The following is a 12,475-nucleotide window of genomic DNA, read 5'->3' as shown; positions in this document are numbered from 1 at the left end:
TTCTTAATCTTGATTTCCCAATCTATTGGTAGACAATGTTACTTCTTTATAGAAAGAAATGCTTCAAATGAGCAAAATGTTCTGCCAATTGACAAAAGTATTTCAAGCTTGAAATGAGTGTGATCTTAATTGTAATTACAGCAATACATTATACGTACATTTTAATATTTTTTGAAGATATTGAATTTTTGTAATTTTTTGAATGATGTGAGATGAAGCAAAAATTATCTTAAAACTTTATTAATGCAATTAGTGTACATTTTCCATTGGGATGAAGTATCTATCTATCTATCTATCTATCTATCTATCTATCTATCTATCTATCTATCTATCTATCTATCTATCTATCTATCTATCTATCCATCCATCCATCCATCCATCCATCCATCCATCCATCCATCCATCCATCCAATACAGGCACTCATTAACGTGTGTGTGTGTGTGTGTGTGTGTGTGTGTGTGAAGGACTCAGGCATAGACATTGGAGATATCTCAGAGAGGAAAGCCCTGAGGAAAAGGCTGCAGTGTAAAACATTCAGGTGGTACCTGGTGAACATCTACCCAGAGATGAGGATGTACACAGACACCATCGCTTATGGAGTGGTGAGATGTCTCTCTCTCTCTCTCTCTCTCACACACACACACACACACACACACACACACACACACACACAAATAAAGTAATACAGTAAATGTGGAAAAAGCCTAAACTGATAAAAAGAGAAATGTGAGGCAATTTATTTATTTTTTAATTAAGGGTGGCAATAGTTTTGGAGATAAAAGTTATTCAACATAAATATAACAAGTGTAGCATAGACAAGGCACATAAAAAGTTATTGCACCACTAAGAGATATCAATGCTATATGAGTCAATCATTGCTATATGAAAAATTGTCTCTGATTTTCACTAAACAACAACAAGCTGAAACTGGAGTCTCCTCACAGAAAGCATTATTAAATAACAGCACATTCGCTGTTAATATCAGGTGAGGTGAACGGTCGGCATTAAAATCTCTGTGAACGAGCTGTTACTATAGAAACGGTGCCGTGTCAGGCAGAGCGCATTAATATAAACCTGCTGGCACAACCATCTGAGCTGCTGTTATACAAATTTAATCCACATCATCACCTCTCAGCCAATCAGATTGCAGAATTCATAGTATTGCTGTTGAGGTTTTATAATTGAAAGTTTCTGAAATAGCACAGTGGAGTAGAGAGGTGTAATACTCACAAGCCTGAGGCAAGAGGATGTGTGACGAGTCATTTTATTTTGGCTTTGCTTAGAACAATTTCCCAAGCAGACTCAGTAATCAGCGCTGGATCCGTAATACGAATCCTAAATGCAGGCTAAGTCACAGAAACAGTAGAAGCATAAAGAGGGGAACCGTGGGGACAGTGAGAGCAGCATTAACACTATAGCAACCACACACACACACACACACACACACACACACACACACACAGACAAACATGAATGACAGAACAGCAGGACACAAGAAAGTCATGTGACTAAGGCAGATGATTGTGTGTGATTGTGAAATATTGTGTGGGACAATATATATGTATATTGTGATCATATTGTGATCAGTGTCATGATACAGTTTTCTGAAATATTGTCAGGACCACCTTTTTTTTCGAAATATTTCTATCTATAAATTCTTAAATATATATTGTACAAAATCTTTTATAAATTATAACATTTTTTTAGATATTTTTTTTTATTATTATTTAATAAAAAAAAATGCATATATTGTATTTTTTACAGTGGCAGGCCATCAGGGCCAGCAAGGCCTTAAATCATAATCACTAACTAATGTTTTAATATTTTTTGTGCATGAATATGTATTAAATTATACCCAATAGTGTATTCCTTTAATTTCATAGTTTTTCTCTGTGGTGCAGCGCATCTGAGTGTAAGTGCAGGTTAGAGTTTCTATCCAATCACATTTGAGCCATCATATCACATGTTGCTGGGGTCAAAGGTATCTATCTGCTTTGAGCCCTCACAATTACGATCTTTTAGCACAAACTCCATGATGCTTGAAGCATTTAGAGGTGGTTTGATTCAGCTAGGACAGCACTGAAGGTGTGGGTGTGAATTCCACGACTTTTAACAGTTTTAGAAGTATTTTTTGTAGTAAATGAAAGTATCATCAAACTCTTCTCTTTAGCCGGCAGCCTGTTAACTAAATTTTATAACCTTATACATATAGGTTATAGTATAGTATAGTTAACACTGAATTATTTTATGCATCCTAACGCTTTGTCTCTGACAAGCCACAGATTCAGGCATTTGGAAATTTTTTTTTTTCTTTTTGCTGTCTTTTTTTCCAGCTGCTGAGCTTCCTGAATCCGTAAAATCTGCCTTTGTGTTTTTCTTTTTTCTTTTTCTTTTTAGCACTTGACCCTCTTAACCCAAACCTGATTTTATATTCATGTCAAATCGTGAACAGAAAATGGCCACATGTCTTTTCACCTCTCCTGTACTGTTGTGTTAACACATGACTTGGCTCTGTGGTCACGGCTCGTCCGCCTTACACCTCGCAATTCACCTGCACGTTTTTTCCCACTCGGGTGGAGAAAATGGGTTCGTCTTATTAAAATGAATTCCAGATTGCGTCTTGGACTCGTTACTCTGAGGGCTGTCAATCACACCCGAATGTACAGGTAGGAACAGAATACAAAAAAGTGTCTTGCGCAGTCGCACAGTGTCAAAGTTTACAGAGGGGAAACAATCTTTTTCACGCAAATGTCATCTCAAAAATAAATGCTGAGAAACACGTAAATGTGTGTAAAGTACGTAATCCATGAAAGAATCCATGAAGTCTTATAGGTTTATACATGCATATAAAGCCATGTGTGTGCTTTCTTTTGTAACATGTTGTGTAATGAAGTGGAATCTTACCGAATAACATTACAAAATAGACAATTAACCAATAAACAGTACACAAAAATGATTCATTAATGAATGCCACTTTTTTTTTGTTGCCATTTCTAGTTACAATGTTGTGGAATGTCAGCGAAATGATGAACTGAGAGGCAGGGTGTGGTACCACTAAACCACAAAATGCAAAAATCGTTTTTACAACTTACGGAAACTGGAGACTCCTTCCAAAAATGATAGCTGGGGTACCATCCGCACTATCTAGCTGCATTCCTAAAAATCATTAAAGAACTTCTCACCAATCAGAATCAAGGATGCAGCAACACTGTATCCATGTGGAATAAATGGGTTCAGGAAACTAGGAATCACAGCCTCGGAGACAGAGACCAGCCCTGGGTTCATGTGTGAATATTAAATAAACATGTCCATGTTTCTGGTCTGAAGCTTCAGTGTCCCAGCAGTGAGCATGGTTTTGTGTCTGTCCTGTGTGCAGTTGAGGAACTCCCTAAAAAGCGAGCTGTGTCTGGATCAAGGGCCAGACACCGACAACGTCCCCATCCTCTACCTCTGCCACGGGATGACTCCGCAGGTGAGACCTGTCTCTTTTACCTTCATTTCTTTTTTATGTCTTGCTTTCTTTTTCTGTCTCTGTCACTTCATGTTTTCCTCATCAAAGTCTTTCAGTATCTTTCTCTCTCTTGCAGTCTTTTTCTGTATTATATGTGTCGGTCTTTCTTTCTGTATTTCTCTGTAGTTTCTCTCTGTCCCTTTCCTTGCCTTTGGTTCTGTATCTCAATGCTCTATCTTTATGTTCTCTATGTCTCTATGTCTCCCTTTCTGTGTGTCTCTGTCAAGCTTTAGTCTTTTTCTATTCAATCTCTTTAGTCATCATGTCCTTCATTGGTGTCCTGCTGTGTTGGCCATTCATGCTTCTTTAGTAGTAAATTCAGAGCACATTTATTTCCCTGTGTGAGAGAGCTGTCCTAAGCATACTTAATGTCCTGAACATCCTAAACGTCACCTCTTCTGTGCTCAGGAATTTCAGGTCTGTAAAAACCCATGCTAGTGAATGTCATGCGCATGTTAACAGTAATCTATTTTGTGTGTAACAGTAATATATGTTCTCAAACCAAACACACAGAAAACTTGGAGCTGTACGACCTAAAGTACAATTCTCATGAAAAGATCAGATAACTGCAAGAAGTCCTAATTTAGGTATAATATCTCACAGAATCTCATCTCAGCTGGGAAAATCCTGAAGTGATATACACAGCTCCTGCAGTGGAAATGGAAAAACTACACCACTGCATTGTTTCCTTCAAAAGCAAAATAACCTGATCTTACATCTCTCTCTCTCTCTCTCTCTCTCTCTCTCTCTCTCTCTCTCTCTCTCACACACACACACACACACACACACACACACACACACACACACACCCACTTTGTCTGTTTCTGTCTCTCTTTCACCGTTTCAATTTCAAAGCACTTTATTGGAATAAATGCTTACATACACTATTGTCAAAGCATCAATAGAAAATATTTTAGAAAATAAACCTATTAATATATATAGATGCATGAATGTATAAATACCAGAATGAATGAAAGAATGCTTTCTTTTCTCTGTCTTTTTGTCTAATTCTATCTATCTTTCTCTCTATTTCTGTCTATTCATTTGTCAAGTCACTTTTTTCTATTTCACTTGTTCTGTGTGTGTGTGCGAGAGAGAGAGACTGACTAACAAAGCCACAAACCTAACTGAAAGAAATCACTATGGTCATTCTCTTTAGAGAGAGAGAGAGAGAGAATGAGAGAGAGAGAGAGGGGTAAATAAATAGTAATATATGTTGTGTTCTACATTAAACTGGAAGACATAGGAATCTGCTGAAACTGGAGACTCTAAATTTTTTTATAATCAGTTCATGTAAAGCATCTGCCGAACAAGTCCCTGTGTATGTAACTACAGAAATAATAACATATTAATACAAATGTTTTTGTTTGTAAGCTGCACTAGTGTCAGAGCTGCTGTACTACAACAATGATCTACTCCTGGTCACCAATCAGCATTTATATTCAGAAGTTTAATATGAAACCAGTGAATCACACAGGAAGCTGTAGATGAGCGAGATGAAGCCATTATTGGTGCTGATTTGCCTCAGAGTGAAAGGCAGGTGTGGCAGATGTTTTTCAGACCCTCGGGTGTGTCCCCAGGTGTTTTCCATCTGCGGTGCCAGGCTGCATTCTGCGTGCCGTAAACAGATGCCGTTGCAAACGTCCTTGACACGGCCATTCGCAAGAAATAACATCACAAAGAGAGCTTTCCTGTTGGACGTGTGACTCATTCTTCTCCTTCCATAAAACACGTCACGTCCTGCCGTGACCAATACTGCTCCGGAGGCTCAAAAAATGGCAGTATTTTTAGCACATGAGCTCACCCGGAGGAAGAGTAATTCTGGGATGTTTCCTCAGAGAGGGGGAGAGAGAGAAAGAGAGAGAGAGGGTGACATGAATCAAGCAGAGTGAGAAGGTTGTAGTGGAATATTTGCTCTTTTTGATGGACGTTGTCATGGTTACACATGTTAGGGCTGAAGAGCTCCAGTTTTTTGATATCTGTGTGTTTTGGATGGCAGATACACGATTCTTCTAATTAGCTTTTGCACATTTACATCTGAAAAGCACTTCAGAAAACTCCTTATAGTGCGTGTGCGCGTGCGTGCGTGCGTGCGTGCGTGTGTGTGTGTGTGTGGACTTACTTAATTTATTATTTAACTGTTACCCTGTATGACCTGTTTTTGATTTGTGCTAAAATGTGTTAATAATGAAAAATTTTCTCAAAACTACATATTCTTTTTATATATATATATATATATATATATATATATATATATATATATATATATTGTGTGTGTGTGTGTGTGTGTGAAAATTAAAAAAATTTAAAGTCAAAAATTAAGGAAACGTTTATTTTCAAATATTATTGACTATGCTAACAGAGGTCCCCTGGTGGTCTAGTGGTTAAGACGCAGCGCTCCCACCGCTGCGACCCGGGTTTACATTTACATTTACATTTGCGGCATTTAGCAGACACCCTTATCCAGAGCGACGTACAAACGTGCTTTAAATCTCTAGTAGTGAATAAATCTACACTGGTACGCAAGAATACAAACTCAATATAAATATAATTTATATTGGGTTCGATTCCCGGTCAGGGAACCATCCCCAGCCACTCTCAGTGCCGGTCCCAAGCCCGGATAAATTGGGGAGGGTTGCGTTAGGAAGGGCATCCAGCGTAAAAACATGTGCCAAATCAAACGTGCGGAGGATCCGCTGTGGCGACCCCTAACGGGAGAAGCCGAAAGAAAGTTTATTGACTATGCTAACAGCTAAGAGAATGAAATTATATATTAGGAAGTATATTGTGCAATTTGGAGGTTGTCATGAGAGAAATTTTTTACTGTCACAAAGCTCTTAAGCAGGAAAGGTGGTAGCTCAGTGTTAATGTTCTGGGTTACTGAGCAAAAGGTCAGAAGTTCAAACCCTGGTATCACCAAGCTGGCACTTCTGAGGCCCCTAGCAAGGCCCTTAACCCTCCGTGCTCTAGGGGAGCTGTATCATGGCTGACCCTCCCTAACACCACAGGGATATGCAAAGAAAAATTTCACTGTGCTTTAGAAGTATAAAGTACTTTCTTCCTAGGGTTTGATTGGGTCAGAGATGTTCCAGCTGTAGCATGTTGTCCAGTAATTTTCTGTAAGATACACAACTAGTGTTAATAATAATAATAATAATAATAATAATATTATTATTAATAATGGTTGAATGCACAACCACTTATTATGAAGGCACACATTATATATTTTGCAAAATGTTCCCCTGGCAATTACCCCTAAGGCTGTTGGGGCATCATTTGTCATTTGAACAAAATATCATAATTTTGATTGTTGTAGTTGTATTTGAGGTATATAATAAATAAATTGTAAACCGTAATGCCAAGTCAATTTAATATAATCTTAGTTTTTGCTGATTGTCAGCATCCCTCTTTTTGAAACACAGATTTTCTGAATTTCATGTGGCATATCCCGTCGCGGTGTTTGTGTATTTGAGCTGAACTGCACCCGCCATACCGAGCTTCAGCTCTGCTCCAGCTTTATGTAACTATTAACATTCAGTTTGTTCCGTTTTTATGGCTCTCTGGATCACTGCTAAAACACAATCACAGGCAACTCTGCGTCTCTGGATGTGTTTATCAGTTAATGTGGCTTCTACTGGAGCGGAAATAATAAAAGTGATTTTTTTTTTACGCTGGTGTAATTCTAGGACTCTGACAATGCAATCTTTGTGAGGACACTCCGATCAGATGCTTTTTTCCATTTATTTACTGTGGCTCAATATTGTTTTAGGAAGCCTCAGCTATAAAAACACAGCATGGGATTTTTCATATTTATCTTATCATTGAATAATGGTAATATTTTTCTTTTGAATGATAATTTCATTATTGAGTAGTTAATGTTTGGATATACTGCTGAAATATAAATTAAATATGAAATCTTAGAAATCTGAATAGCCAGATGAAGTTATTTGAGTAATGTGTATAAAACGTCTCTTTATTTCTTAGAATTTCTACATTAAATGGGGTTATTATTGTAAAGTCTATTTTTTTTAAACTATATTGATATTAATTCTAAGCTTGGAAGTAATCAAGAGAATATAAGTTGGACATCTAGAAAAAGGCTCTATTATATGCTTATATGTGGACTAGAATAATCTCACAATAAAAAAAAGCAACATTTACATCAACTAAATGATCCTAGATGCATTTATGCAACATTTGATATTATAGTTTTACTATTTATTTAGTTTTTGTTGCAATTGCAAGTACAAAAAAAGTCATTTCAGAGGCATCCAGGCATCTGGCTTATCGTTTGCTTATGTCTCAGAGACGTGTCGTGTTGTTTCAGAACGTGTACTACAGCAGCACGCAGCAGCTACACGTGGGCGTGCTCAGCCCCACCATCGACGACGACGACAACAAGTGCCTGGTGGATGTGAACGGGCGGCCGAGGCTGATCGAGTGCAGCTACGCCGCGGCCAAGCGCATGAAACTGCACTGGCTTTTTACTCAGGTAACGATACTCGCAAGAGCCATTACACAAAAATCAAGGAGCAGGGAGCTGAAAAATAGCATCGTGGGAGGGTAGAATTGTACCACAAAAACATCACACATTGTGTAGCTTCAATCAGCTGTGAACTGTAAGTACATTGTAATGGCTCCCTCTGTCCCTGTGAGGTGCTCGGGTCCCATAACATAGCACTGTAATAAAGAACACATCACATTACTGGGTGAAAAGATGACAACTGTAGATATAATTAAAGCAGTTTGTTATTTACACTATACACTACAAGATAATGACTCCTGACCCCTCCTAATATGATGTTTGCACACTAACTAGACTAAGTATCTGGTTTCTGTTGATTACAGTTTATTTAATAATTTTTTTTACACAAAATATGAAAAATATATAAAAAAATATAAAATTACAGACTCCTGCTGATACTGTGAAAAACTGCAGAATTTAGAAAATTAAAAAGTGATCATGACAGCTATCTGGCTTGAATTTTAAGTAAATCAAAGTGTTGGTCTGGCACAAACACACACACACACACACACACACACACACACACACAAATGTGAGTGGTGTTAATGTGGATTTGTTTATTATTTTCAAATCATTAAACAATTTGGACACTACAAGTCAAAATAAATACAAACAATATGATAAGTGTAAAACATTTTTATTCTGTCATTTATATTATGTATTCACTTATTTATGCATTAAATAATACATTACATAATCAATTATTTGCTTAATTCATGCTTGTTTGTTTTTTGTTTTGCTTAAGCATTTTTACTGTTATTCATATGCATTAGGGGTCAGATGACTTCCTGCTGGACATTGTGTTTTTTTGTTTTTGTTTTTAGGGGGGTGGGGGTTTTTTAGCCACTTATAATTTAAACAATAATTTAAATAATAATACATACATACAATAGTACATACATACTATGTATGTATGTTAGCAAATAACACCCACTTACACCTACTCTTCCAAAGATGCTTTTCAGCTTAGTGTGGCTGCAAAGAGTGATTATTTGAGTTGTTTGAGCCCCCCTTTCAGCTTGAACCTGTACGACCCGTCTTCTCTTATCTCTCATAAGGCTCTTGGGCCCACAGAACCACCTCTCACTGGCTTTTTAATGTTTATTCTGCTTATTGTCCTGAAAGAGTAAACCATAGAAATTGTGTGTGAAAATCCCAGCAGATCACTAGTTTATGAAATACTCAGTCAGGCACCAAAAAAGATTTTATGCTTTAAGCCACAGGTATCACAGATATCTCTTTATTCTAAGCTTTGATGTGAAGCTCTGGACCAGGACCTGCATGATTTTATTGCATTGCGCTGCTGATTAAATTTTTGCATGAAGGATTCATTATGAATATGCATTTTAGTGTTATTATTAAAATGTGCACTTTACTGGCACAAATGATGATATCACCAAAAACAGAAAGCTGTAGTGTATGAGTGCGAGAATGTTTCATACGACGTGTGAAGTCCTCGATACAGATACAGTCATCATGGTCGCACTGTTTAACCCGCTCTCAATCTCACAGAGACAGTGTTTTCGAGTCGGCGTTTCTCTGGCGCGCTAAAGAAAGCAGTTGTACGTCACTAGTCAATTTGTGTGACCGTTGTAAATCCAGTACGCTTCTTTACTCCCAGCATGTGCGCCACAGGAAACATCGCTCTTTAGGTGATTGTGTCTGGTGTAAAGCGGCCAATGCAACTCAGAGTGAAATTGCACTGGAATGAGGAATATTTCCCAGGCAAATAAACACGTGTGTGTGTGTGTGTGTGTGTGTGTGTGTGTGTGTGTGTGTGTGTGTGTGTGTGTGTGTTTACAATAAGCAGAGAAGATTTTTGACACTTTTGTATTTTTTTCTTTTTTTTTATTCACTAAAATGGGACAATGAAAGGCAAAATTTCACTTTTTTTTTACAGCTAATGAGCTGAACAGGAAGTAAACAAACACATTATCATATCATAGTAACTCTCTAGAAACATTGCAAAAAGAATGTGTTTGAAATGTGTTTTTGTTCAGATTGCTGGTGTTTTTTGTTTAAGACAAAATACAATGTTTGCATTTAATCCTGAAATCTCCATGATGTCAGATCTTTTTTTCTTTCCTTTTTTTTCACTTTTGTTGCCCAGATTGATCCAGTCTGCTTGCTGTTCAGATACATATTTGATGATTCGAAACAAAGTACAGCATGAAATGATAAGCAGCTTCATCATCCAACACTCTGAAACAGGCAATTACATTGTTCAGTAACCTGAAGGCTAAATTGATTTGCTATGATTACGAAGCGAGCAGCAGGACGCCTTGTACTTCTCGATAGTTAAAAAAAAATGATAATACAATTAATTAGCCTCGCATTGAACTCGAACAGCTAAATAAATACAAGAACGCAGTCATTAACGTGCCGCTACTCTAAAGTGCTTACACTCTGTCTTTAGATTCTATTAATGGCATTTGTTTGCACGGTATACGGACAAATTGAGTTAAGTGCAATTAACACAAATTAAATGACATCTTGACCAAAATTAAAATGCCACAACCTTTTCATAGGAAAAGTGATGAAAAACATGTTTTATGGATTATCCTTATATTATAGTCATTATTTTCAATAAATGAGATGAAAATATTTATGTGTGAAAATGTGTCAGGATTGTGGACAGGGACCACCAATTATTATTATTCTTTTTTTTTTAGAAAAGTCACATGACTTTTAATCCTGTTTCACATACATGCTCATTATCACTTGTTTTAATATACCTCTCTTTTCACTCCACTGCTGTTCGTCATTTGTTCGTCCTGATTGCTGACAGTTCACTTTGCATGTTTAGGTGTCTGTTCTTCGTACATGGATTACTCAGTTAGCTGTATTTTATTGTTGACGATTTGACATGATACAGGATTATTTGGTTCTTAATCCTGGAGTTAGAATAGATTATGCTTTATAATCACAACCATTATCTCTCCATTTTTATGAGAGCAACATATTAAGGAAAGAGCATGGATAATACGGCGAGCTTTCCCAATTCAATGCAGTGCAGACTGGATCCTTCAGTGCAGCACGGTAGTTTACTTCTAGAAAGATTTTTTCTCATAAAAAGAATCATTTACCTCATTGATTTCTCGAGCCCTCATAATAAAAGTTCGACTCGCCAGGTACCGTATTCGTATATATAGCCTTTTCAAGCGGCGCATGAACGCGCAATTATCCCAGACATCTCAATTCTGTTATACTAATCATATTTGCACCCGTGTTCGAACAACCTAATTAGCCAGAACACAGTTGCCATTATTAGATGGTCCTGTGCTTGTCTTTGATCTGGAATGTAGTAAGCGATGTATGAAACGCCCGCCTCAACTTGTGGTTTTCTTGTTTACACTTCATGTTATTTAGTGTTTTGTTTTTCTGTTTTCTGTATTTACACTGCACTTGAATTTACTGTATCACTTCCATCAGCTTCCCGCCTCATTATGTTGTATCAGTTCTCAGACATTTCTCACATGGTTTTTGTATATTTGTGTTATTTATATACCTGATTAAGGATATATAGTGATGCTGGTACTGTATGTGAGCAGTAAACCACTACAGCTTTAGCATTAAGCCCTAATGTTGGTGACTTCTTCCATAAATGTTAAACATCTTACAGAAAATAGTTATATAAATTATTTGATAACATTATTAGCATTATTAGCATTATTGGAGAAGGTAAGGTTGAACCACTTTTATACAATTCTTTTTACCTTTTATGTCTTCAACTTAGTAAGAGATTATTATTGACTAACTGACATTTCATTTACAATTTGGACAAATATGTCCACACAACAAAATTGTTCACAAAAAAGATTAGACAGAGCGATATTTGTTGCCATGCCGGTGCACAGACAGATTGATAGCGTATAGTAAATGTAGTTTTTGGTGCGAAGAAGTTTTGCTGGGAATTTTGATTTTATGTAGCACGCAGACACTTATAATGAGATGCAGTTGTCGTGTCTTAATAAATATCAGAGCAAATATCGACCAAGTACCTGCAATTTACCCAAATCTTCTGTTCTTTAAAATGAAGCGATGCAGTCTGACCAATCGGAATTGAGAACAGGGAAAAATTTTATCGATAATTAAACTAAAAGTCGCAGGTATCAACTAAAAGACGATGATGCCATCAAGCGCAGAGAACAGGCTTCAGATTGATGTCAGAGGCTTCACTGTTTCTCCAGGCATCAGGATCCCACTGAGGAAAACATGCAGTTAGGTGGAGACGGAAATGAATTCGGTTTGCCTCGAATCTTTTCTGAGCTCTCTTTTTTCCCTCAGTGTTGTTTTGTGATCGGTGGCTTTTTTGGGGTGAAGGGTGTTAGAAGCTGTAGCGTTTGTGATCCTGTAGCACGGACACACACTGAGATTTCGCAATGAATTTGAAATGAAATACCATAGAATGAGAATAAAACAAGTTTTTTTTTTTTTT

General features: G+C 37.1%; 1 protein-coding gene across 1 annotated transcript in view; it reads left to right on the top strand.

Moving 5' to 3' along the window:
* Positions 1 to 12,475, top strand: part of galnt18b (UDP-N-acetyl-alpha-D-galactosamine:polypeptide N-acetylgalactosaminyltransferase 18b) — a 103,194-nt gene that overhangs the window by 88,972 nt on the left and 1,747 nt on the right. The window contains exons 8-10 of the mRNA XM_046857698.1: positions 466 to 603; positions 3,378 to 3,473; positions 7,840 to 8,004. Coding sequence (XP_046713654.1) covers positions 466 to 603; positions 3,378 to 3,473; positions 7,840 to 8,004 — 399 coding nt within the window. The remainder of the gene's footprint in view (positions 1 to 465; positions 604 to 3,377; positions 3,474 to 7,839; positions 8,005 to 12,475) is intronic.

The sequence above is a fragment of the Silurus meridionalis genome, chromosome 9, assembly GCF_014805685.1.
Source record: "Silurus meridionalis isolate SWU-2019-XX chromosome 9, ASM1480568v1, whole genome shotgun sequence".
In the NCBI taxonomy this organism is placed as follows: domain Eukaryota; kingdom Metazoa; phylum Chordata; class Actinopteri; order Siluriformes; family Siluridae; genus Silurus; species Silurus meridionalis.
This window is presented reverse-complemented; position numbering and strand designations above follow the sequence as displayed.